The 24,689-nt window shown below is 48.8% G+C and overlaps 1 protein-coding gene across 8 annotated transcripts in view; it reads left to right on the forward strand.

Annotated features, from left to right (window-relative positions):
• The first annotated feature begins 19,284 nt into the window (after positions 1-19,284).
• The window catches only part of SEPHS1 (selenophosphate synthetase 1), a 30,589-nt gene continuing 25,184 nt past the window's right edge, over positions 19,285-24,689 (forward strand). The window contains exons 1-3 of one of the 8 annotated variants that reach the window (XM_072749502.1): positions 19,529-19,597; positions 20,884-21,009; positions 22,195-22,464. In XM_072749502.1, the coding sequence (XP_072605603.1) occupies positions 22,272-22,464 (193 nt within the window). In that variant the 5' untranslated portion in view covers positions 19,529-19,597; positions 20,884-21,009; positions 22,195-22,271. Of the gene's footprint in view, positions 19,425-19,528; positions 19,598-19,908; positions 20,127-20,244; positions 21,010-21,289; positions 21,988-22,194; positions 22,465-24,689 lie in introns of those variants that run through there. The other 7 variants (XM_072749501.1, XM_026016419.2, XM_026016430.2 and 4 more) reach the window with 7 other exon arrangements.

Here is a 24,689-nt window from a genome sequence, read left to right on the forward strand (position 1 = left end):
CTGTGTGTCTCTCATGGATAAATAAGTAAAATGTAAAAAATAATAATAATAAATAAAATAAAAAATTCTTTTTTAAAAAAAGAGCATCCTAAAAAATTTTTTTTTAAATAATAAAAATAAAAATAAAAAAGGAGCATCCTCGGGAGATCTGCTGGCTTGGATCAGGTGTCTGAACCTGAGCAAAATAATGACACACCTTCTTTCCTAACAAAAGGAGATGCCCCTTCAGTAACCCTAGAGGAGGACTCGGCTCTTAGATTGTTAACAGACCGTGGAACCAGCGAAGTACTTCAGGGGGAAAAGCAAACAGCCTCTGGCTGGGTTCCGAGGTAGGTGTGGGCATTCTGCAAAAGGCCTGGGCTGCTCATTCCACGGCCATCATCCTCCCGACAGCCACCAGAGCCAGCACAGAAAGTTCTAGAGAAGCCCTGCTGACTTGAGTTCATGGTGCAATTATGTGGCACCTGCTGAAGAACCACACCCATCAGTAGGGGGGATCCTACAGCGTTTCTCCAGAGGCTCCTGAGAGCAAGTAGCAGAGCAGGTCGTGGAGGGGGAGGGGACACCGAATACTTCAGGTCTGTCACTTTTTCTGTCTCTGGGAATCCGGCCCAAAGGTGAGACAAAGGTGGGGGCTGGTCGGGGCAGGGAGTGAAGAGTGTCTGCACGCAGACACAGCGAAAAGTTTGGGAACCAGAAAATTGGGGTGAGACGGGGAGCCACGATGATCTGGTGCTGAAGAGCTTGAGGAGTAGTTGCTGATACTCTACAGGATTTTCAGATTTTTTTTTTTTTAATTTTTATTTATTTATTTATTTTATTTATGGTAGAGAGAGAGAGAGAGAGAGGCAGAGACACAGGCAGAGGGAGAAGCAGGCTCCATGCACCGGGAGCCCAATGTGGGATTCGATCCCGGGTCTCCAGGATCGCGCCCTGGGCCAAAGGCAGGCGCCAAACCGCTGCGCCACCCAGGGATCCCCGGATTTTCAGATTTAAAGGAAAAAAAATTGCCCAACGCCTCACGGCCTCAACCTGTAGACATCCAGAAGCAGCGAGGCAGGCGCTGAAACTAGAAGCCAGGGGCTCCTGGGTGGCTCAGCGGCTGGGAGGCTGCCCCGGGCTCAGGGCGGTCCCGGGATCCAGTCCCCGCAGGGAGCCTGCTTCTCCCTCTGCCTGTGTCTCTGCCTCTCTGTGTGTCCCCCCTTTAATAAATAAATAAAATCTAAAAAAGAGGAAGGAAGGAAGGAAGGAAGGAAGGAAGGAAGGAAGGAAGGAAGGAAGGAAGGAAGTTAGAAGCCAAAGCAGCAAACACATAGGAGACTATCCTGCCTCCTGGCCTCCAACAGGAGCGCCTCGGCCCGTCTCCACCTGGGGCATCATGAGAAGGGCAGTGGCAAGGGTCTCTCATCTTAGTTTAAGTCATTGTCATTTAGGGATCCCTGGGTGGCGCAGTGGTTTGGCGCTTGCCTTTGGCCCAGGGCGCGATCCTGGAGACCCGGGATCGAAACCCACATCAGGCTCCCGGTGCATGGAGCCTGCTTCTCCCTCTGCCTATGTCTCTGCCTCTCTCTCTCTCTCTCTCTGTGACTATCATAAATAAATAAAAATTAAAAAAAAAAAAATTTTAAGTCATTGTCATTTAGCACTACCCCCCCCCCCCCCGCCCCGCCCCGCCAGGCTCTCTCCCAAGATCTTGGCCTTTCAGTTAAACTGAATGTGTCTTTGATTCTTTTTCTATCACCTTTCCCTGTAACCTCCTGGTGGTGTGTTCGCTTTCCGTGGGGTTCCCTCTAGGCCTTGGTCCTCTGAGCCCCAGATGTCCAGCACGGCAGCCCCCGGCCACGCACAGCCACCGAGCCTCCAGGACTAAGACGTAGCTAATCCACAGGGAGGTGTGCTCTCGGTATGAAATACACCCCCCGTGTCAAAGATGAAGATGATAGATAGATAGATAGATAGATAGATAGATAGATAGATGATAGATTTTTTTTAAGATTTTATTTATTCGAGAAACAGAGAGAGAGGCAGTGACACAGGCAGAAGGAGAAGCAGGCCCCATGCAGGGAGCCCGACGTGGGACTCGATCCCGGGTCTCCAGGATCAGGCCCAGGGCTGAAGGCGGTGCTAAACTGCTGAGCCACCTGGGCTGCCTGACACTTATATTTTTAAGATATTGGTGACGCTTTGAAATGATACTATTTTGAGTATATTGGGTTCGATAAAATATATTATTAAAGTTAATTTAATCTGTTCCTTTTTCCTCTTTTATTTTTATTAAGATTGATTGATTTTTAGAGAGAGAGAGAGAGAGAGCATGGGGGGAAGATGCAGAGGCAGAGAGAGACAGAGAAAGAGAATTTCAAGCAGGCCCCATGCTAGGCATGAAGCCCGATGTGGGGCTTGATCCCAGGACCCAGAGATCATGACCTGAGCTGAAATCAAGAGTTGGATGCTCAATCAACTGAGCCACCTAGGCACCCCTCTTTTTAGTTTTATAACGTGGCTTGCTAGAAAATCTAAAACTGCATCTGTGGCTCGTATTCTGTTTCTGCGGGACACAGCTACTATGAGCTATGAGCACACTGAAGAGCATTACGAATCTGTAAGAGACCATAGCAGGCAGGGTCTCCAAACCAACAGGCGAGCACAAAACCGTTCCCCACGTAACATCTTGTTCTTGTTATATATTTATTCTCTTTTGTACTTTTCCACTTTTTCATTCCTAATAGGTGGAAGTTTGCTGAGATGCTTAGTTTAGTTTGGTTACATCTGCATGCGAGGGACCCACCAGGCGCCTTCCCTTAACTTTACATTGTAGGCCTACTGTGAAGTACAGACCGGTTTCATTTGCAGAAATGAGAACAAGACTCTTTGCAAAAAGCTTTGAGATTTTCAGATTGCAGGGCCAAGGCCCGGCACCCCCCACATCCCTGAATGTTTGAGGATGTCTGGCCACGACTTAATTCCTATCGTTTTCAGGATACAGAGAAGGGAACACAGGCAGCTCCTCCTCCCCCCCAGGGGCCGACCTCAATCCAGCAAGGAGCATCCTGACACAGAACATGAGGTTGTGCTGCCTCCTGCTGGCCACAGAGGGACACTGCACAACCCCACAGGTAGGAAAACTGAAATTCAGTGTGCTTCGTTAAAACTCCTTCTAAAGGGGGAAAAAATATCTTTTAAATATATCTGCAGTCCCCAGACTGAAAAGCACAATTCTAACTCATGCAGATGAAGAAGCTCAAACAGCAACCGAGACTTAAATTCTAGAAGGTGCCTTCAGTTTCCGTGGGAGACTCTGCAAGGCAGAGCTCAGGATCGTGCACCTTGCATGCTTCCCACGGTTAAGTCTTGCAGTAATGATGACCTTTTGTCACGGCGTCTCTGTACTTAATTTTGGTGCTGTTTATTGCTCTGTTCTTACAGAAACATACTCTTGCCCTGGCTCTGTGAAATAGAACTTATTTCTCTTCTTTGCCCCTAAGCCTTTCTGGCACCCCCAACCCCAGGATAGCGGAGGAGGTCTGTGCCTGGTCTCAGCGTGTCCTCATTGACAGCATCCGGTATCCCCTCCTCCCCAGACTCTGCCCACCTCCACCCCTGCACCTCTTCCCAAGCTGACTCAGCCTCTCTGTCCTCCCGGCGACCCCACCGCCTGTCCTTAGCTCTGTCGCCTTATTTGTAGGTTGCCTCTCTCACCCTCTAGACCTCAAGCAATTTGAGGACAGACCATGTCTTAGGTATTTCTGAATGATACACTTATTTATATTACTGGAATTTAAAAATATGCTCAGCATTATTAAAGGCTTCAACTTGACTAAGATGTTTGAATCAAAGGTTTTCTGACCTAATAAGACATACTCCTAAACTGGAATACCAGATAGAATGTGAAAGATAAATGACAGTTACAGAAGCTGATCAAACCCTCTACTAGGCAAACACAAAGGAAGAAGCAATTGCCTCCAGCTAGGGAAGGAGGAAATGGCATTTGAGACTGATCTGAAATGATAAGCTATGTCTGTGGGGATGGGGTGGGGGTGGGGATGGAGTTGTCACATGTGGAAACTCTTCCAGAAAGAAGAAATACAAATAAAATAAAATACAAGCCTCTGGGACAGGAAAGCACGAGTATCTTCTATGAGGAAGGACTGCTGTCTTTCCAGAGACAAAGGAGATTTTGGGGGAGACAGAAGGGCAGATGGGGCCAGGTTCCTGAGGGTCTTAAAAGCCAAGCTAAGGAGGCTAGTAGGATATTTTGGCCAGGCAGAGACTGGTGCTGGGGGTAGTGTTCGGGGAGGGTCTGTGGGCTGGTGGAGCACAGAAGCCCCTGGACCCAGGTGTCCAGCAGCATTCTACTTTTCCATGGGAGCTGTAGCACTTCTGGGAAACTCCTGGGTGTTCTCCTCACCTCAGAGATGGTGAAAGCAGGCAGCAACCTCTTCATTCTAGAAGAACAAGGGTTCTCCAAGTGTGCCCAAGCGCCACAATCACCTGGAGGGCTCACTGAAGCAAACTATTGGGCCCCACCTCCGAAGCACCTGAGTTGGGGGCAGCCCCCAAATTTGCATTTCCAATAACTTTCCAGGTGAGACCAGCCTTTGAAAGCCATTGTCCAAGAACATCTCTCGGAGGAAAATGCTAAGTGTAGAACCCGATGCCCGTTCAAAACGAAGTACCCAGCTCGCAGCAAAGTGCCTGAGACATAAAAGGCCTTTCAGAAATACAGAGATAAGATCTGTTAATAAACAACTGCCCCTCCGGATAGCAGGATAGATAGAGCCCCATTTTGTGTGCGTTCATGGGAGGGAGGATTTGCTTCTATCTTCAGACAGAACAATACAGAGACTAGTGCAATAGACCTTCATTTTGTATACACATTTTCATGACTTTCCTTAGATTTGTTTAATGAAATAAAATGTCACGTATAGAGTCCAAGCGTAGCCACCAACTCAGGCTTTCTCCTCCTCTCTCCCTCCCAGAAGCCAGCCCATCTTAGATCTGATATGATCCTTTCTTCAAGCGTTTATGATGCATACACATATTCGGTAAGCATGTAGTAGTAGTAGTAGTTGATGTTTTTAAATGTCACGAATGCATCACACAATGCATTTCATGGTGCACTTGTTCTGTTCATTATGTTTTTTTTTTTATTGTGGTAAAATATACATAACATAAAATTTACTTCTTAAACTATTTTTAAGCATACAGTTCAATGGCATTAACTACTCATTTATGTTGATCCCATTAGAATTGTTTTAATAATTTATTTTTGTTTTTTGTTTTAATAATTTAAACTGCTATATAATATTCCATGATCCAATATGCAACATCTATTTTTCCACCCCCATTTTGACAGAAGTTTTTAAAAAGATTTATATTTTTTATTTCAGAGAGACACAGAGAGACAGAGAGAGTGCACGAGGGGAGGGGCAAAGGGAGAAGGACAGAGAAACTCAGGCAGACTCTGTGCTGAGTGAGGAGCCCAAGGCGGGGCTCGATCTCATGACCTGAGATCACGACCGAAGTCGAAACCAAGAGTCAGCAGCTCAACCACCGACTGGGCAGTCAGGCACCCCCCTTTAGATAGAAATGTAAATTATTCCCAATTTTTGGTTCTTATAAATACCCTTGTATAGGTCTCTTTGTGCATATACCCACTCGCTAGAGGATTTAATGAGTCAGAAAATACATGCACCTTCTGACTTTACTACGGAGCATCCAATTCTCTCCAAAATGGCTTCACTAATTTCTGTTCCTGCCATCAGCATCAGACAGCACCAAGTCCCCCACATTCCTGACCTCACGTGATCTTGCTAATTTTTGCCAATCTAGTAGCTATACAAGGGTATTTTGTTTTAATTTACATTCTGCTGATTACTTGGTGAAGTTGCACATCTTCTCGTGTATTAGCAACTTAGATGTCCTCTTTTGTGAATTCCGCATTCAGATCTTTATCATTTCTTTTCTGTCAGATTTTCTTTTCCTTATTGATTTGTGTGAGTTCTTCACATATTCTGGAAGGTGTTCGTTCGTTGATTACGAGTTACAAATATTTATTTCCAGTCTGTGACTAGTCTTTCACTTGGTTTAAGTATTTTTTCTTTATTATACAGATGTTTTAAATATTAATATAGCCAAACTTACTGATATTTTTCTTTATAATATGTGCTTTTTGTCTCATTTAAAAAAACTCCTTCTTGGGGTGCCTGGGCTGGCTCAGTCGGTAGAGCATGAAACTCTTGATCTCTGGGTTGTGAGTTCAAGATCCACACTGGGCATAGAGATTACTTAAAAATAAAATTTAAAAAAAAAGACAGAAATCCTTCTTGCTCAGAAAACATAAACTCTGATATTTCCTTTTATAAGTGAAAAGATTTACTTTTCTGGGATGCCTGGGTGGCTCAGCAGTCAAGCGTCTGCCTTTGGCTCAGGTCATGATCCCAGGGTCCCGGGATCGAGTCCCACATCAGGCTTCATGCATGGAGCCTGCTTTTCCCTCTGCCTATGTCTCTACCTCTCTCTCTGTGTCTCTCATGAATAAATAAATAAAATATTTTTTTAAAAAAAAGATTCAATTTTCCTCAATAAATCTTGTAATTACCTTGCAACTTGCACCATTATATTGCATTGGTTTTGTGTATGTGAAAAGCATTAATTTGATAAATATATACATTTCCATTATACCACTCCTACTTAGAATTTTTGGCATTTTTAAGCTTTCAAGTTAAAGCTCAAGCAACGGAAGACACCCTGGCCTCTATGCCTTCTGCAGGCCTCTGGTATTCACCTGCCCCATTTCAAGAGTGAGGATGAGTATCTGGCACTGAACAACGAGTCATAATAACTGGGCTTGCTTTGTGGTACATATAAGCACCTTGGACATGTCCAGGAAGTTCGGAGAGCGAGGCGCTGCAAAAGGCAGGGCTTCCTTAGCTGAGCGGGGTCTCAGCATCTTGACACTGAGGGTAACAGTGGGGCTGATGAGGACGTCACCACTGACCAAGCGGAGCTACTTGCATTAAAAGATGTAGGCCTGCCTCCCCAGGCAGTGGGGGGGCCCTCTAGGTTTTCAGGCTGGGGGGTGGCATTACCTGTGCCATAGGATGGAACTGGGGAGATGTGTTACAGGGTTGGGACAAGAGAATGGAAGCGGCTAGAGACTTAGCGGCTCTCACAAAATACCATAGACTGTGGGCTGAAACAGCAAACATTTTCTCCCAGTTCTAGAAGCTGGGAAGTCCAACATCAAGATGCCAGCAGATAGAAGCCACCCTTGTCAGGTGTAGACATTTGCTGTGTCTTTCCGAGGCAGAGAGAGTAAGAGGGCTCTGGTCTCTTTCCCTTCTTTTATTTTTAGTTAGTTTAGTTGTTTTTTAAGAATTTATTTGTTTGTTTATTTATTTATTTATTTAACAGAGATATTGCCCAAAAGCACAAGTAGGAGGAGCAGCAGAGACAGAGGGAGCAGCCTCAGTAGGGAGTCTGATGTGGGGCTCGATCCCAGGACCCAGGGATCATGACCAGACGCCTAATCAGCTGAGCCTCCCAGGGCCCTGGTCTCTTCTGCTTCTTCTAAGGGCACTGATCACATCATGGGGCCCCACCTTCATGACCTCATCTCAACCAAATTGAAGCCCTCCCAAAGGCCCCACTTCCCACCACCACAGGAGGGAGCATCTTGGAAGGTAACAAAGATCCAGTCCAGAGACCACTGCAAGTCATTTAGGCAAATGAAACATGAATTTACGAAGAATCAGTGGAGAAGGACAAAAGTGAATGGATTCGACCAATATTCCGAGAAGTACGGATCCAGGGGAAGCCAGACTGAGCAGAGGAAATCACCACCAACAAAACCTCATGGGTGCACCTCCCCATCCAATGAATCACAGAATCTCCAGGCCAAAAAGGTCCTCAGTGCTTTTCTAGTACAACCACCCACGTGTGGCAGACGCTTGCCAAGCATCAAAATGGAAACATTCCCACTCCCTCTGGTGAAAGAGCAGGATACCACGAAGGAAATTTGAGCGGAGGAGGGCCAAACCTGAACACCATCCAAAACCAGACACGCTCCCTATATTCCAGATGTGGGTGCTCTGAAGGGAGTTAAAATAAAAACAACAGTTGCCTCTGCCATTATTTCTTTACTATTTTTTTTAAAGACTTTATTTATTTATTTATTTATGAGAGACACAGAGAGGCAGAGACACAGGCGGAGGGAGAAGCAGGCTCCATGCAGGGAGCCCGACGCGGAACTCGATCCCGGGATCCCAGGATCATGCCCTGGGCTGAAGGCGGCACTAAACCACTGAGCCACCCGGGCTGTCCAATTTGTTTACTATTTTTCATCTTGGATCCTAAGTTCAAGTCTGGAGGCCCCAAGGCCACGTCCATTCCTGAGCACATGCCCAGCACGTCGCTAACACAGAGTGCCCGGTAAGGACAGTCACCGTTGGGGTAGGAGGAACTCAGTTTGTAAGTATTTTCCCAAGTGACCTTTGGCCAGAGGAGATAATTAGGGAAGATGGTGCATTTGGGGGCAAAGGGTAAAAGTCTACCTTGGATGGAGCATTGTGAACAAAGACTGTGAATGAATAGCCTGCTCTCCTGCTTGAGGAACAGTGACTTCTGGTTAACTTAGGAGTTAGCTCCCCACTTGAATTGAACCAATTCCGAGAATAGGAGACAGACAGGAAGCCTGGGACGTGTATCCACACACTCGGGCCTTCTCCACCTCGCTCTTCCTCTCTCTCCCTTCCTCTCCTGCGCCCAGCACATACGCAGGAGAATCTGGCTCCTGACAACCATCACTCATTACAATACGATCCTGAGCGGAGGAGAGAAGAGAGCCAGTGACATGTGATGCAGAAAAATGGGAAGAGATGTGCCCAAACCCAGGTAATCAAGACTCTTCTTTCCTTATGTTGCAGAATCCCTGCCGGACAGGAGGCTGGATGTGATAGAAGTGGTTGGGATAGGTTACCTGATAAGAAAGCAGGAGCAGGGTCTTTTTTTTTTTCCTTAAAAGATCTCTACATCCAACACGGGGCTTGAACTCATGACCCCAAGAACAAGAGTGGCATGCTTCACCAACTGAGCCAGCCAGGCGTCCCCAGAGCAGCTTTTCTTAAAAGAGAGAATTGAGGGAGCCTGGGTGGCTCAGTGGGTTAAGCGTCTGCCTTTGGCTCGGGTCATGATCTCAGGGTCCAGGGATCGAACCTCACATGGGGCTCCCTGCTCAGTGGGGAAGCCTGCTTCTCCCTCTGCTGCTCCTGCTGCTTGTGCTCTCTGGCTCGCTCTCTCTCTGTCAAATAAATACATGAAATCTTCATAAAATTTTTGAAAAGAGAGAATTGAATGTTTGAGGGAAGAACTGGATAAACAATCAAGAGGGTACATCTGGGACTCAAGATTTAGGAGGGGGGTGGTCTACGCATTTTTTGAAATTAGATGCAAAACTTCACTCATTTTAAGCAGTGGAGACAGGAAAAGAGAAGGTTGGACCATGCAATAAAAGAAAATAAGCCATTCCCTACCCCACCCCACCCCACCCCACCCCAGTGTTGTCTTTCATGCATAAGAAAAAGGGAAAACTCAATAATTTTGTAGCCTTAGATAATCTCAGGGTGCAAACAATGAAATCTTCACTTTACAGCACCGAATTAGTCCTCTGTGCTTGAGAGAAACAGTATTTGCCAGGGAAATGACCATGGCCTAGTGGGATCTTAGGGAATGTGGCTACATTTTGGGGGGTGTAGAGGCAGAATTTTGAAAACTGCCTCACTGTGTGTGTGTCTCTCATGAATAAATAAAGTCTTAAAAAAAATAATGGTACCTACTTCATTGGGTTGTTACAGGACTGAATGAATAAATACATGCAGAGCTCTAAGAAGGCCGGTGGCTTCTGTTTGATTGATTAAAGATTTTATATATTTATTTGAGAGAGAGAATATGCAGCAGAGAGGAGCTGAAGGAAAGAGGGAGAGAGAGAAACAGAGAGAGAGGCAGACTCCCTGTTGAGCAGGGATCCCCATGCAGGGCTGGATCCCAGGCCCCCAAAATCATGACCTAAAAAGACACTTATCTGACCCAGGTTGTTTTAAAGACTTTATTTTTTATTTATTTATTTATTTATTTATTCATTCATTCATTCATTCATTCATTCATTCATTTGAGAAAGAGGGAGAGCACAAGCATGAGTAGGGGGAGGAGCAGAAGGAGAGGGACATGTGGATTCCCCACTGAGCACCGAGACCCGGTGGCCCAGCAGTTTAGCGGTTTAGCGCCACCTTCAGCCCAGGGCCTGACCCTGGAGACCCAGAATGAGTCCCATGTCGGGCTCCCTGCATGGAGCCTGCTTCTCCCTCTGCCTGTGTCTGTCTGTCTGTCTGTCTCTCTCTGTGTGTCTCTAATAAATAAACAAAATCTTAAAAAAAAAAAAAGAGTCTGAAAAGTATCTGACATTTCCTTGAACAATGCTATCACTTTAAAGGGGCCACTGTTGGCTTTAAAATTTTCTTGATTCAGGTGCCTGAGTGGCACAGTTGGCTGAGTCAGAATTCGGCTGGGGTCAGGATCTCAGGGCCATGGGATGGAGCCCCGTGTTGGGCTCTGTGCTCAGAGCAGAGTCAGATTCTCTCTCTGCCCTTCCTTCCTGTGCTCTCTCTCTCTAAAATAAATAAAGGGGGGCCTGGGTGGCTCTTTCAGTTGAGCATCCAACTCCTGGTTACAGCTTAGGTCATGATCTCAGGGTCATGAGATCGAGCCCATGTTGAATTCCACAATCAGCACGGAGACTGCTTGAGAGTCTCTCTCTCTCTCCCTCTCAAATAAATAAATAAAATTTAAAGTAACAAATACAAATATAAAAACTAAAATTTCCTTGACTCATTTTTTGTCCTAAAGAATCATGCCCACGAAATGACAGGTTTTATGTTAGTTATATCTTTCCAATGTGTCTTAAAACAAACACATAATTATGAAAATAAAATGTTTCTTGCATGTGCCACCTAAAATCATGCACACACACCCCTGAATGGGCACCGTCCTTGGAGAAACAGAGCCAGAAGTAGTGTAAACCACCTAGAGATTTTAGGCAGGGAAAGAACATAGTCAGGATTGCCTTTGATAAATACCACTCCAGTGGTAGAAAATAAATGTTGCATATTGGATCATGGAATATTATATAGCGGTTAAAATGCTGAAAACAATTCTGACTGGAAAAACATGAAGGACTGTAGTTAATGTGGTTGAACTGTACACTTAAAAATGGTTTAAGTAGTAAATTTTATATTATACATATATCTTACCACAATAAACCCCCCCATAATGAACAGTAAGTGCACCATGAAATGGATTGTGTGACATACTCATGACATTTAAAAACATTAAATACTACTACTACATACTTACTGAATGGAAACAAGTGAAAATTGTAACAAAGAGGCCATAAGTTAGCACACTTCTGTAATAGTCAAAGTGAGAGATGAGAAAATGAATCAAGACAGGACCATGGGAGCAGAAGGGAGGGGAGGGCTGGGTGCATATAGCACCAAGGAGGTGAAAATGCTGAATGATAGTGAAGACTGGAAAAGGAAGGGGGGATTGAGGAGAGCCACTGGGGTAACGGCCATGGATAGCTGTCCATTCACCAAGATTGTAAATAAGGAGGAGAGTCGATAACATAGTGAAGGGAGTGGGGGTGGGGGTCGGGGTTGGAAGGAAATGATTACTTCAGTCCAGACCTGCTCTGTCCAGGAGAAACACCTGGTCAGGGACGCCTGGGTGGCTCAGCGGTTGAGCATCTGCCTTCAGCTCAGGGCATGATCCTGGGGTCCTGGGATCAAGTCCCACACTGGGCTCCTTGTGGGGAGCCTACTTCTCCCTCTGCCTCTGCCTCTGTCTCTACCTCTCTCTCACACAAATAAATAAATAAAATCTTTAAAAAAAGAAGAAACACCTTGTCAGCCCCCCACACCACTTTCAGTGGCCAAGTGGCCACGTTAAAACAAGTAGAAAGTAACATGAAATTAATATTTTATATAATCCAGCATATCTGAATTATTAGATTTCAAAATGGACTGATATAAAAACCATTGAGATATTTTACACTTTTTCCTGTTTTAGGTCTTTGAACTCTGTTGTTGTTGTTTTTTTTACACACCGAGAGGCCCTCTCAATCCAGACTTGCCAAGCGCTCAGTATTCTACCATGACGGGTGGCTGCAGTAGGGGACAGATGGCACGAGAAGGACATCAGGACAAACCTGATGAATATCGCATGGGGTGTGAATAGGAGTGAAGGATGGTGGAGGGGAGGCATCAAAAAAGAATAATATGACTGGCTGGCTCAGTCAAAAGTGCATGCAAGTCTTGCTCTCGGGGTTGTGAGTTTGAGCCCCACGTTGGGTGGAGAGATTACTTAAACAAATTAAAAAAAAAAAAAACTTAAAAAAAAAAAAAAAGATGATGAAGTAGCCAAAGAGGTTAGAAGGAGAATGAGGGAAGAGCTAACATGAACCCACCCAGAGAATTTTAAGAAGAGAAGGAATATGGGCTTCATGGCCTCATATGCTGCAGGGAGGTCCTCAGGACCAGGCCCATGGACTCCAGACTTAGCCCCACTTTGAATCCTGGCTCGACTACTTACTGCTGGGCGCTGTGACAGGGGCTGTAGATGCCAGCCCACCTTGGAGGTCCCCTGTAGTTTCAAGGACAGTATCCTGCCATGCAGAGCATGCCCCCTCGGTCACCAGCCTGTGCCTGACAGCAGGGCTGCTTTTTCCAGGAGGAAATTCTGCGTCTCCTCCAGTCCAGGGTAGGGGAGGCACAGGGGGCTCACTGCCCCCAGGGACAAGCCTTAGCCAGTGAGGGATGAGAGTCTCTGGAGAAACGTCTCAGCCTCCCAGTCTGCAGGCGGTGTGATTTCAAGGGTGTATTTGTTTTCTATCATTGCCCTGACCCAGGACCTACTACTACTTTGTGAGCACAGACACTTTTGTGATCGGACAGTTCTGTGGGGTTTTTTTGTTTGTTTGTTTTGTTAAACCAGACCTCTTTCAAATAAACTGAAAGATAGATATCTCCATCTGCAAGGCCAGCTTGCAATTCATCAACAAGCACCAAGTTATAGATTTTGTTTAAGAAGTATGTTCAAAGGCCCATGCTTCTGAGGGGCAGGACCCGGGGCATGATGAAAGCAGACTTTTAAAGGGTCTCCCCTTACAGGGAGCAGTGAATCCAGCAGGGAGATGGGGCCTCAGAGGAACTCCATGAACGGTCCTGCTCCTACCAGCCGGTGATGAGCCTCCAGCAAATACAGATCACAACAGTGTGGAAGAGAGGGAGTTTGACAGGGACCTCACTGGGCAAAGGACAAAGGATCTACCTGCAGGGGGCATTCCTTTCTGGAGGCTCTAGAGGACACACTGTGTCCTTGCCCTTGCTGATGCCGGAGGCTCCTGATTCCCCTGTTTTGTGGCTTCTTCCTCCCTCATAGCTGACAACACTGGGCTGAACCCTTGTCACACTGCCTTGCCTCTAGGTCCCTCTTTTGGTTCTCTCTCCCACGTTTAAGCACCCTGTAATGACACTGTGCCACCCAGGTAATCCAGGATAACCTCCTTAAGGTCAAACATAGTTCCCTCTACCACCTGAATTACTCTTTACCCTTTTTTTAAAAACATTTTTTATTTATCTATTCAGGAGAGACACAAAGAGAGGCAGAGGCACAGGCAGAGGGGGAAGCAGGCTCTATGCAGGGAGCCCGATGTGGGACTCAATCCTAGGACCCCAGGATCACACCCTGGGCCAAAGGCAGCGCTAAACCCTGAGCCACCCGGGCTGCCCGAATTCCTCTTTACCCTTAACAAAACATGTTCACACGTCCTAGGGGTGGGGACGCAGGCAGCTGTGGGTTCAGGGGCATTAGTCTGCCTCCCAGAAAGGGGTTCCTGACAGTTTCCCAGCTAGATGCCAACAGGGCAGAGGCCACGGTGGTGACCCACTCACTTCTCTTGGGCTCTCCCTTCCCTGACTCATTTTGCCCACGTCTTGCCTTGTGCTTCCTGAGAGCACCTCCCAGATAAACTCCCCTCCCCCAGATCCTCATCTCGAGATCTGATGCTCAGAGGAACCTAAAGTAAGGTTGTGATCTTGGGCAAGTTAATCAATCTGAGCACTAGCTTCCTCCCATGAAAGCAAAATCTATCATAGTACCTAGCTCACGAGGCTGCTGGGGGAATTCTAGGGGTCCGTGTTCATAAAAGGGTCTATGTGGCAGAGTGCACAGTTAGTTAGCTACTGTTGGAGGGGAGGTGCTGGTGCACAGGGAGGGGCCAGCCTTGGACAGAGATAGTTCTCCCTCGGAGACCCTGATGGTCAGAGGGGTGGGGTGGGGTAGGGTGGGGGCAGGGTGGGAAAGCTGGAGGGTTTCCTCTGAGGGCATACCTTTGCTTCTGAGGGCAGTACAGTGTGGTACAGACTTTTGGGGACAATAATGAACATTCCCAAGAGCATAATTAAGGACTTCTGAGCTGTTGGGAAAGCCCAGTGTGCATTGGAGACCATATACTCGTCAAGGCACAATCTCTGAGCTCTGCATAGGGAAGATGGTGGGGGGAAGGGACAGAAGGCTGGACGTCTCAGGGTGGATGTGGTCAAAGGGCAGTGCAGGAGGCCAGGCTGTGGGGTGTACTGAAGGCTCCAGGCTAGATGGAAGGGGAAGGGGCCATTGTGAGAGATCGATGACCCCCATATAGTGGAAGGGCAGGTGGCCAGGTGTACAGCAATGAGGGGACTACGGGATCAGAAGTAGGATGTTGGTGCTTAATATTCCCAATATTAAGGGAAGGGACAGTTTATAGTGCAGACACGAGAACAGGTGGCTGAAGTGGTTTAGCTTTGAGGTGTCTATTAGACTTGAGGTGTCCAACACCTACCAGGTCTTAGGCGTGACCAGACAGTCCTCCCACCTGCCATGACAAATCAGGGACCGCTTCTGAACGGGCATGACTCGGGCAGGACTCAGGCAACGTAGGGGAGTGACTACCCCAGTGTTGGTGATGCTGGAAGGCGAAAACCCTGAGAGTCAGGACAGAAGGCAAATAATGTCACCGAGGCTGCTTTCGAGCTCGCAGAATGTGGGAGGTGGAACAGGCTGCCTCCTGTCCCTCTGGGTGTCTGAGAAAGCAGAATTCTTTAGGACAGTGTCTCCCCTGCGCCGAGCATCAGCATCACCAGAGGAGCCCATTAAAAGCATGGATTCTGGGGATCCCTGGGTGGTTCAGCAGTTTGGTGTCTGCCTTCGGCCCAGGGCATGATCCCAGGGTCCTGGGATCAAGTTCCACATCGGGCTCCCTGCATGGGGCCTGCTTCTCCCACTGCCTGTGTCTCTGCCTCTCTCTTGGTTTCTCTCATGAATAAATAAATCAAATATTAAAAAAAAATAAAAGCATGGATTCTTAGTACTCCTCCCAACATATACCTCCAACCGGTTCTGTTAGTTTCCTGCAGCTGTGGTGACAAATACCACAAAGCTGGGCAGCGTGATGCAGAATACAGAAATGTATCCTCTCCCAGTTCTGGAGACCAGAAGTCCAGGTCAAGGTGTTGGCAGGGCCATGCTCTCTCTGATGGCTCTTGTGAAGGCTCTTCCCTGCTTCTGGGGGTCAGAAGCAATCCTTGGGAATCCTGTGTCTCAGTCCCTGAATCTCCCAGTTCTCATAAATTATTGGATTTAGGGCTCAGCCTCATCTACCATGACCTCCTCTTAACTTGATGACACTCGCAAAGACTCTTCCAAATATGGCCATGTTCACAGGTGCCGAGGGCTAGGACTTGAACACATCCCTGGCTGGGGACACAATTATTCTAGAAAAAAACAGTTTGTGACATGCATTGAACAGGTGAGGGCAGACTATGTTCAGGACCATTGCAAGAGAATTTTGCAGTGAGGGGTGAGAGAGCTTGGGCTCAACTCTGATTAGAGCATGGGCAAGAGGGAATTTATAGCCAAGGAGCAGGGGTGGGGATCCCCGGGTGGAATTTACTAAGAGGAAATAACAGGGGTGGGGGCAATTCTGGCTAAACTGACCTAACAGGATTCTTGCTAAAAAGGCAGGTCAGAGTGTTCAGACATCACCTGGGGAATGGTGAGGGGTGGGGAACCTGATCAGATATATTGCTGGGAGTGGGATTTCGCTTAAAACTGGATTTTACAAGGAAGCATGTAGATGGGCCTAGAAGTTTCCGGAACCTGACTAAAGTTTGGTCAAGCAACGGATCTTTCTCACAATTCAACCCATTATGCCAGCTAAATACAATCTTTGGAGCAGGGCTGGAAAATATGTATTTTTAAACAAGGGTCCACGAGGTAAAGCAAGCCGGAAGAACCATTTTTTAGTTGGAGCCCGTAGGACCTGAAAACTCCGGGAAGACGGCTCCACTGCCAAAGACTTCAGAAGGCTGGTGGGAGAAAAGCCGACCGGGGGAAGCACGGAGAGGCATGCATTTAGGGCAAAGAACGGGGGTGGAGAGATCCAGTGGATCCTCTGGCCCCAAGTCCGTATGAATGAAGGCATCCATGGCTTAGCCAAGAGTCGACAGCCTCTGCCCAGAAGAATTTGGCTCTAGCTGTTGTGGAGCTGCAAAGAGCTCACAACCTGGGGGTGGGGCGCCTGGGGGGTGCTGGGGGAGGAAGGAGCAGGTTTTGAGGATGCTGGCCTCCCACAGACTCTGCAGGGAGCAGCCTCCCGCTAGCCCTTGCTATTCCACTGGCAAAGCCTCGCCAGCCTCTGTCCAAGGTCTCCTTCACTTTCATCCAGAACTCTCCTTCCCGGTTAATCCCACCACTTTCCGAGGCTTTAAATCCCATTTACATGCTGATGGACCCACATTTGCATCTCAGACTCAGACCCCACCTCCCCCCTCCTCGGTGCCAGCTCCTGTTTGACCAATTGCAATCTGGCTAGACGATCAGGCAGGTGCCTGAAATTTAATATCTCCAAAGCTGAACTCACCCCTAAACTTGTTTGACCTCCCATAGTTTTATTTATTTATTTATTTATTTATTTATTTATTTATTTATTTATTTATTTATTTATGATAGTCACGCAGAGACACAGGCAGAGGGAGAAGCAGGCTCCATGCACCGGGAGCCCGATGTGGGATTCGATCCTGGGTCTCCAGGATCGGAAGAGTCTCCAGGATCGGGCCCTGGGCCAAAGGCAGGTGCTAAACCGCTGCGCCACCCAGGGATCCCCGGCCTCCCATAGTTTCTAATTCAGTTAGCATTACTACCCACCCAGCCCCCAAAACTAGAAATCTGGGGGTCGTCTTCATGCTTCTTCCTCCAACCACACACTAAATGCCCTCAACTGCGTGCTTGACCTCCTAATTAGAGATTCGGCCTCTTTTTCCCCTCCAGGAGAAGGCATCCTCCCAGATGTGGTACAGCCTTTCTTACAAGCTCACCTTGTGAAAAACAAATCTGACAAAACTCTGCAGACGACGGCAGCAATACCAAACTCCCCAGCATGACACATCATCTTCAGGAGGGCCCTACTTACCTAGCCTGGAAACCCCAAACTCTTTTTTTTTTTTTTCTAGTTGTGACTTTTTTTTTTTTTTTTTTTTTGCTAAACCAAACCAAACCAAAAAAAAACCAAAAAAAACAAAAAAACAAAAAACAAAAAACCCTGGCAAACAAACCAAAACCCCACAACAACTTACAAAACGAATCTCAAAAGAGAGAGGGCACGAGGAATAAAGATGCTGCATCCTCTTTCCCAGATTCCGGAGGTCTAGAGGGTTGCCTGGGGACCGTGTGTACAGGCATCTTCCCAGGTGATTCAGGGGCAGATCCAGGTTTGCCAAACCCCACGTTTGTGCCATCCTTACAAAAGTCCAACAACTCACGTTACAGAATCCAGGCTACTCTGTTCTTTCCTAATGCACTGTAGAGGTAGCTAGAAAAGAAAAACAAAAACAAAAACAAAACAAAAAAAACCCACACACACGCAAACACAAGGGCGGAAAAGCCTGCATCAGCCAGCCTGCGAGGTGACATCACTTCTGCAGCCTCACCGAGATTAAAACCCTGAGGAATCGTGCAGCAGGAATTTGTAAGAGCGAGGAGCGGGCATCTGCCCAGCCTGCCACGCTGATGCGCAGCAGAAGCACCTTTGGGGGGTGGGGGGACACCAAAGTCGCTCCTGCCCCCCGCCCCGATGCATTGAGAAAATGCCCAACCACCCCAGAAAAGTTTGGTCTGCATTCCCGCACGCCCCTTGCTTTTGAGGGAAGCCCTCCAGGACTCGGTGTTGGGAAGCATCTGCCTGCACTTTCATCAGCGACGCATCGGGGAGTGGAAAACCCGGAGAAAGCACTTGGAGCGGCGGAAGCTCCCGGAGCAGCGCTCATCGTTCATTCACGCGCGCGCTCTTGGGCTGCCCCGCTCACTGGGGCTTGGGAGGCGCCAACCGTGCAACCGCGGACCCCCTGAGCTCGCCCTCCCCGCCAGGCTCGCTGGGCGTCCGGCAAACTTTGCAGGAGGAGGACGTCTGCGGGCCCAGCGGGGCTCACGTTGGCTCCCGGGCCGGCCCAGACAATAGAGAGCCGACCGGAGTCCCTGTTAACCCCACGCGCCGTGTAGGTTGTGTGCTTTTTTTCCCTTTTTTTCTTTTTTTAAATCTCTCCTCGTAGCAGAGGCGGCTCTGGCTCTGCTCCTGCCCCTCCTCTAACCGTCTGCACGGTCATTGTCTCCCAGTGCGACACGACGGCGGCGCCCGGGGAGCAGGTACAACGTCCCGCAGGGTGCAAGCGCGGTGGAGCCCGGCCAGCTTTTGGGGGAAAAGCATTCCCGGCCCCTTCCGGCGGGTCCAGGGAAAGTAGGTGGCCCGGGCGCCAAAGGCTGCTGCCAATGCAAGTCGCAACTTTTGAAATCAATCCTTTTTTTTTTTTTTTTTTTTTTTCTGCATCATGCAACGGATGCCACCGCCGCTCGGGTTTGCAACCCCCCACCCCTCCCCCGAGACCAATCATTGCCGCGCTCGGGCCTGCACAGCGCCCCCGCCCCCTTCCCGGGCCGCACGCAGCCACCGAGCCGCTCCGGCCGCGGCCCGCCGCCTCTTAAAGGGCGGTAGGCGGCCCTTAAAGGCCCCTCGCGCGCGCGGCGCACGGCGGCCCGGTACCCGGCAGGGGCCCGGCGAGGCAGGCCGAGCCCCCGCGGCGCCCAGGCGCGGCCCGGGCCCTCCCGCCCCCCGCCGCCGCCGCCGCCGCCGCCGCCGCCGCCGCCGCCGCCGCCGCCGCCGCCGCCGGGAGCGGCATTTTTATTCAGGCGACGCTTAAGGGAGCCCGGCCGCGCCCGGTGCATTGTGGGAGCGCCGGAGTCCCGTTTTCGGGAGGAGGAGGAGGGCGCCAAGCGAACCGGTAAGCGCCCGGCTCGGGGAGGGGGGGGCGCGACGCCAGGCTTAAAGGGGCACATTCGTCCGCGGGCCCGCGGCGGCCGTGCGGATCCCCCTCCGGGCCGCCCGGGCCCTCCGGGAGCCGCGCACGGCCGGCGCTCCCCAGCGCTGCCTGCAGAGGGGCCGAGCCAGGGCTTGGTGGGGCCGCTTTAAAAAAGAAGCACCGCCCGCGCCGCCGCCGCCGCCGCCGCCGCCGCGCGCGGAGCCGGGGAAGGAGGGAGGGAGCAGAGGGCGGGGGAGGAGTGGAGGGGGAGGGCGGCGGCGGCGACGCAGGGGTTAATTTTTTCGCCCGCCGACATTTTTGCGCGGCGGCCCGCGCGCGCGGCGGGAGAGCCCAGGCCGGTGCCCGGGGCGCGGCGCGCGGCGCCTCGGGGCCCTCCCCGCCCCCCCCGCCCCGGCCCGCGGGCGCCGCCTGGCCCTGGGCGCCCCGGGCCGGGATCCCGCCGCGGAGAGCGGGAGGGCGGGAGGGCGGGCATGGCCGGGCCGGCGGCGCCGCACAAAGAGCCGCGGCCCCGCGCGCCTTCCGGGGCGGCCCCCGCGCCCTGAGCGGCCCCGCGCGCCCGCCGCATGGACCGCGCTCGGCCCCCGCGCGCCGGCCTGCAGCGCAGCCCTTTGTTCGCGTGCGGGGCCCGCGCGCCCGGGGGCCCGGGGGCCCGGGGGCAGGGAGGTAGGTGCGGGGCCCGCGCGCCGGGCTCCCCGAGCTCCGCCCGCCCGCCCGCCTTTGCGGGGGGAAGAAATCAGGTGGCCGAGAAGGAAAGGGTTAACCGCCTTTAAATATTCATATCATTGTTTTAAAGGTGTCAACAGGCGGCTCTGGCTTGCAGGGGACTCCCTCTTATGCAGACTTACTCCCCCCTCTCCATTAATAACGATTTTCCCCAAGCATCTCCCCCCGGACCCCCAGGTTTCTCACATTCACCCTCCAAAAACTAACTTTTGCAAGATTTCGGGTGTGTGTGTGTGTGTGTGTGTGTGTGATGGGTGTCCCTCGTTCCGTTTAGTATTTTAAAACTCCTAAGTGCTTTTTTTATTATTATTATTTTTTATTTTTATTTTTTGGCTTAAGGTGTTTTTAAACTTTTTTTTTTTTCCTCCCCCTCTTAAAAATCTGGGAAAATAGAAATTAGGTTGAAAAGGAAGTTAGCTTCCCCAAGTTCCCCGCCTCTTTCTGGAGGAGGGTGGCGGTGGTTTAGGGTTGGAAGTAGGAAAATAACTGGATGCCTCGTGAGTTGGATTCCCCCCCCCCCCCCCCCCCGTAGGAGTGAGGCGGTGTTAAATGCGAGGCGTTTTGTGAGCAAAGGACTGTTTTGTTCCAAACTCTTCCAAGTCAAACTGCTGTTGGACTCTTCCTTAACTCTAAAATGGCTTCAGAATTCCCCTCTGGGTAATTTGCTTTGCTCTCCTGACACCCTTCTTTCCGACAGGTTGTTTTCTTGAAATCTTGGAAGCTTTACTCCTGCACGGTTGTAGGTTTCAAGCCAAAATGATTGCTCACCCCAAACGTGCTTTTTTGTAAAGACGATTTGGATTACTGCCCAAAGTCTGGCTTTGTGAGATTTATTTTATTTTATTTGTTTATTGTGCGTGTGTGTGTGTGGTTTATTTTAAATGAGTGATGTCTTTCCCAGGAGATCAGAAACTCTATAAATGGGAATTATGTTCTTAATCATAAATTTTATAGGGGAAACTGACTCTAAAACTTGGGGTGTTTGTAATTCTATGCCCAATAAAATATCATTCTGGAGGTTTGTAAACCCTGGGAGCACATGTAAGATTCTGGTGTAACCTCCCAGACTTCAGATTTAGAAGAGTTCGCCCTAGAAACTTCCACAGTACCAAGTACCATGACTGCTAGTGATTTAAGTGTAGTTTAATTTCTCATTTTAGTTCTGCAGTGAAACCGTAATGAGCAGGAGCAAGCATATTTTGTCAATGATGTGTGTGTACTGGTTTGTTGGGCGGGATGTTTGCTTTCTAGGAAAGAGCACTGCATTAAAACATTAAGGGAACTTTCCACTGCTCTCTTGGAGAGGATTAATCTTGCTGCGTTAAACAGCCTTTCCACTTTTCAACTTGTGTTGCTCAGTGAGGCTTCCTTAGTTTTGGATCATGTTGTACTTTTGGCTCAAAGTGAAAACCTGCTTTTCTAAAGTTGAATTGAGCATCATGAAGAATTCCATCAGATGCATTTCCATCAACATCCTTTTCCTACAGAGTGTCTGGTGGGCATTTTGTGTTTCTGTTTGAGACAGCAGAAGATATTAAAAGGTTTTCCAGAAAAGTCCCTTTAGCTGGGACTTCTAATTTCAAAGCCATAGTGTTTCTAGGCTGACAGATGAAGTGACTGGAAGTTTTTTTCACAATGCTGGCCGCCAGAAGAACCTTTGGGACTTGCTGCTGAAAATGGCCTTATGTCTTGTGCCAGCTGGCCCATGGTGCCTTCTTCAGGGGAGGTGTCCTGTCCCCTCAGAGCCACAGTGACAGCAACACAGACGTCAGATCTTCTGTAGAAGAAGATGTCTGTGGTGGTACAGTCCATGTTTAAAATGATCGTTCTGGCTTTTGCATCACCATAAGAAACTTTTGTGGCCTCTGATCACTGCCATATCCCTGGGGTCCCGTTGATTTCAGCTCTTTTCACACTTACTTGTCACTGTCCTGTATATCCACCTGAGGCTTAGCAAGTACTGGTGAGGATTCTTTTAATGATGTCTTTGTGTTTGGGTGATACCTAGGTGGATCCGTAAAGAAACCAGCCGGCTAGGAGAGGGAGGGGAGGAGCCCAGCTGTGAGGTGTGTGTTCCCAAGAACCATGTCTACGCGGGAGTCCTTTAACCCGGAAAGTTATGAATTGGACAAGAGCTTCCGGCTAACCAGATTCACTGAACTGAAGGGCACCGGCTGCAAAGTGCCCCAAGATGTCCTGCAGAAATTGCTGGAATCCTTACAAGAGAATCACTTCCAAGAAGATGAGCAGTTTCTGGGAGCAGTTATGCCAAGGCTTGGTATGTGAACCATTATTTCTTTTATACTTCCCCAAGGAAGAGCATCTTGGCTGCAGTTGTAGTCAAGGAGTCAAAAGCCAAATTTCCATCCTCCCATGGTGCCTTTTTTAAAAAGGCTCATTTCTACGAGGATTCAAAGAGCACAGCCACAGTAACTATCTGATTATTGTAACTTATTTGGAGGAAGTACTTGGAAAGCATCAAGAAATGGGCTCTAGCCATTTTTAAACTGTAAGTGTGCAACTGAGACAATTCTATTACAGTAGGAGTGTTTTTCGCTAAATTGAATTTTGTAGTTAGCTGAGGGTTAAGCAGAAACTCCTTGATGCCTCTGTCTTAAAATTTTCCTTAAAGTGCTTGCATTCTCTTCCTTTGCCTTAGGAGAGGTGGTGCTTCCCTGTCACTGTGTGGTGCTGTGAGGGCAGTGACTGGGTTGCGGGGGAGCTCAGAGGTTCCTCTGCAATATGCATTGTTTGATGAGCTCCGGTGGGGAGGAAGGAGAAGCCTGGACTAAGTCTGCCTGACACTGGGACATCATCTGGAATTGAGAGTGTATTTTTTTTTTTTTCTTTACTAAATTCCTGATGCTTTCATGGTTTGCCTCTTCCCAAACACAGAGCTCAGAAATTCTAGGCTACCGGGATACTGTTTATTAGCTCTCCTTGTTTGGTGCATTAAGGACGTGGCATGAGACGGTGATCACTTTGCCTTTTGAATGTTTGGCGTGTGGTCTAGGAGTTTGAATGTTTGGTAGTCCTGCTGTGTGACCTGATCAGCTTTCTTAAATAAGGTTTTCATTTCATTTTTCACCATTTTATTGTGCAGTTCTGTCTTACAACCCAGGACACTCCTTCTCTGATATATAAAGCAAATATAAAAGCAGAGCTGATGGGGCACCTGGGTGGCTAAGTCGGTTAAGCGTCTGTCTTCAGCTCAGGTCATTATCTCAGGGTCCTCGGCTGGAGTCCCACAGCAGCTCTCTGCTCAGTGGGGGGCCTGCTGCTCCCTCTCTCTGTCAAATAAAATCTTTAAAAAATAAAAATAACGAAAGCAGAGCTGCTTTGGTTGGGAGAGAGGAAGCTGCATGCACTCTAAGGGTCTGCAGGGCTGATTCCCAGGAGTTCAGTTTGCAAACCAGCCTCATCTAGCTGATGCCAGAGCATGGAGAAATACCAGCTGAATGAGTTGGATTAGATACTGGCTTGTCAAGAAATAAGAACTAATGAGAAAGCTGTCAGAGAACTTTGTCAAGAGAAATAAGCTGCCAAATGGGCAAAAACAAATGGCAATAAAAACTTATGGATAGGGCAGCCCCGATGGTGCGGCGGTTTAGCGCCGCCTGCAGCCTAGGGCGTGATCCTGGAGACCCTGGATCGAGTCCCAAGTCAGGCTCTCTGCATGGAGCCTGCTTCTCCCTCTGCCTGTGTCTCTCCCCCCCCCCCCCCCATGTGTGTCTCTATGAATAAGTAAATAAATAAATACAAACATCTTTTTAAAAAAATGGATCAGGCGCTTGGGTGACTCGGGTGGTTAAGCATCTGCCTTCGGCTCAGGTCATGATCCCAGGGTCCTGGGATCAAGCCCCGCATCAGCTCCCTGTTCAGAGGGGAGTCTGCTTCTCCCTCTCCCTCTGCCCATCCCCTCACCACCTTGTTCATGCTTGTTCTGTCACTCTCTCAAATAAATAAATAAAATCTTTTTTTAAAAAAGTTCATAAATTAAAAAAAAAAAAAGCTTATGGATACAATAGTAATTCCTTTTTAGAACTTCTGTCAACCTCACTGAGCATGCCAGGCACTGTTAAGCACTTTGAGAATGAGTCAGGTCAGTCACTCCTTCCCTCCATCCCGTGATGCTCAGGAAGGCCGAGCAACCCATGTCATTTGGTGAGCAGGACCTGGAATCCACGCTTGCTGACTCCTCTGCCCACCAGACTGTCTGTCATCTGATTTCTAAGTCCAACATGTTTGAAGTGAGAAGCGGGGCGGCTGTAAGCTACAGCCTTGCAGTGGTGGAGGAGACAGATGTCCACAGCAAGGGCAGAGGCAGGAGAAAGTTGCTTGCTATGAGAACACTGTAGCAAAGAAGCCTAGTCTCCTAGGGTTTTTGAAAAGTAATTGGAAGCCATGACCCTTTGCCAGAAAAATGCGCACTCACAAAATTGAGCATTCATGGCATTCTCCAGGGTGGATGGATCCCAGCTAACCAGCAAAAGGAAGCACAGT

This window comes from Vulpes vulpes, chromosome 2, assembly GCF_048418805.1.
Source record: "Vulpes vulpes isolate BD-2025 chromosome 2, VulVul3, whole genome shotgun sequence".
NCBI classification, from domain to species: domain Eukaryota; kingdom Metazoa; phylum Chordata; class Mammalia; order Carnivora; family Canidae; genus Vulpes; species Vulpes vulpes.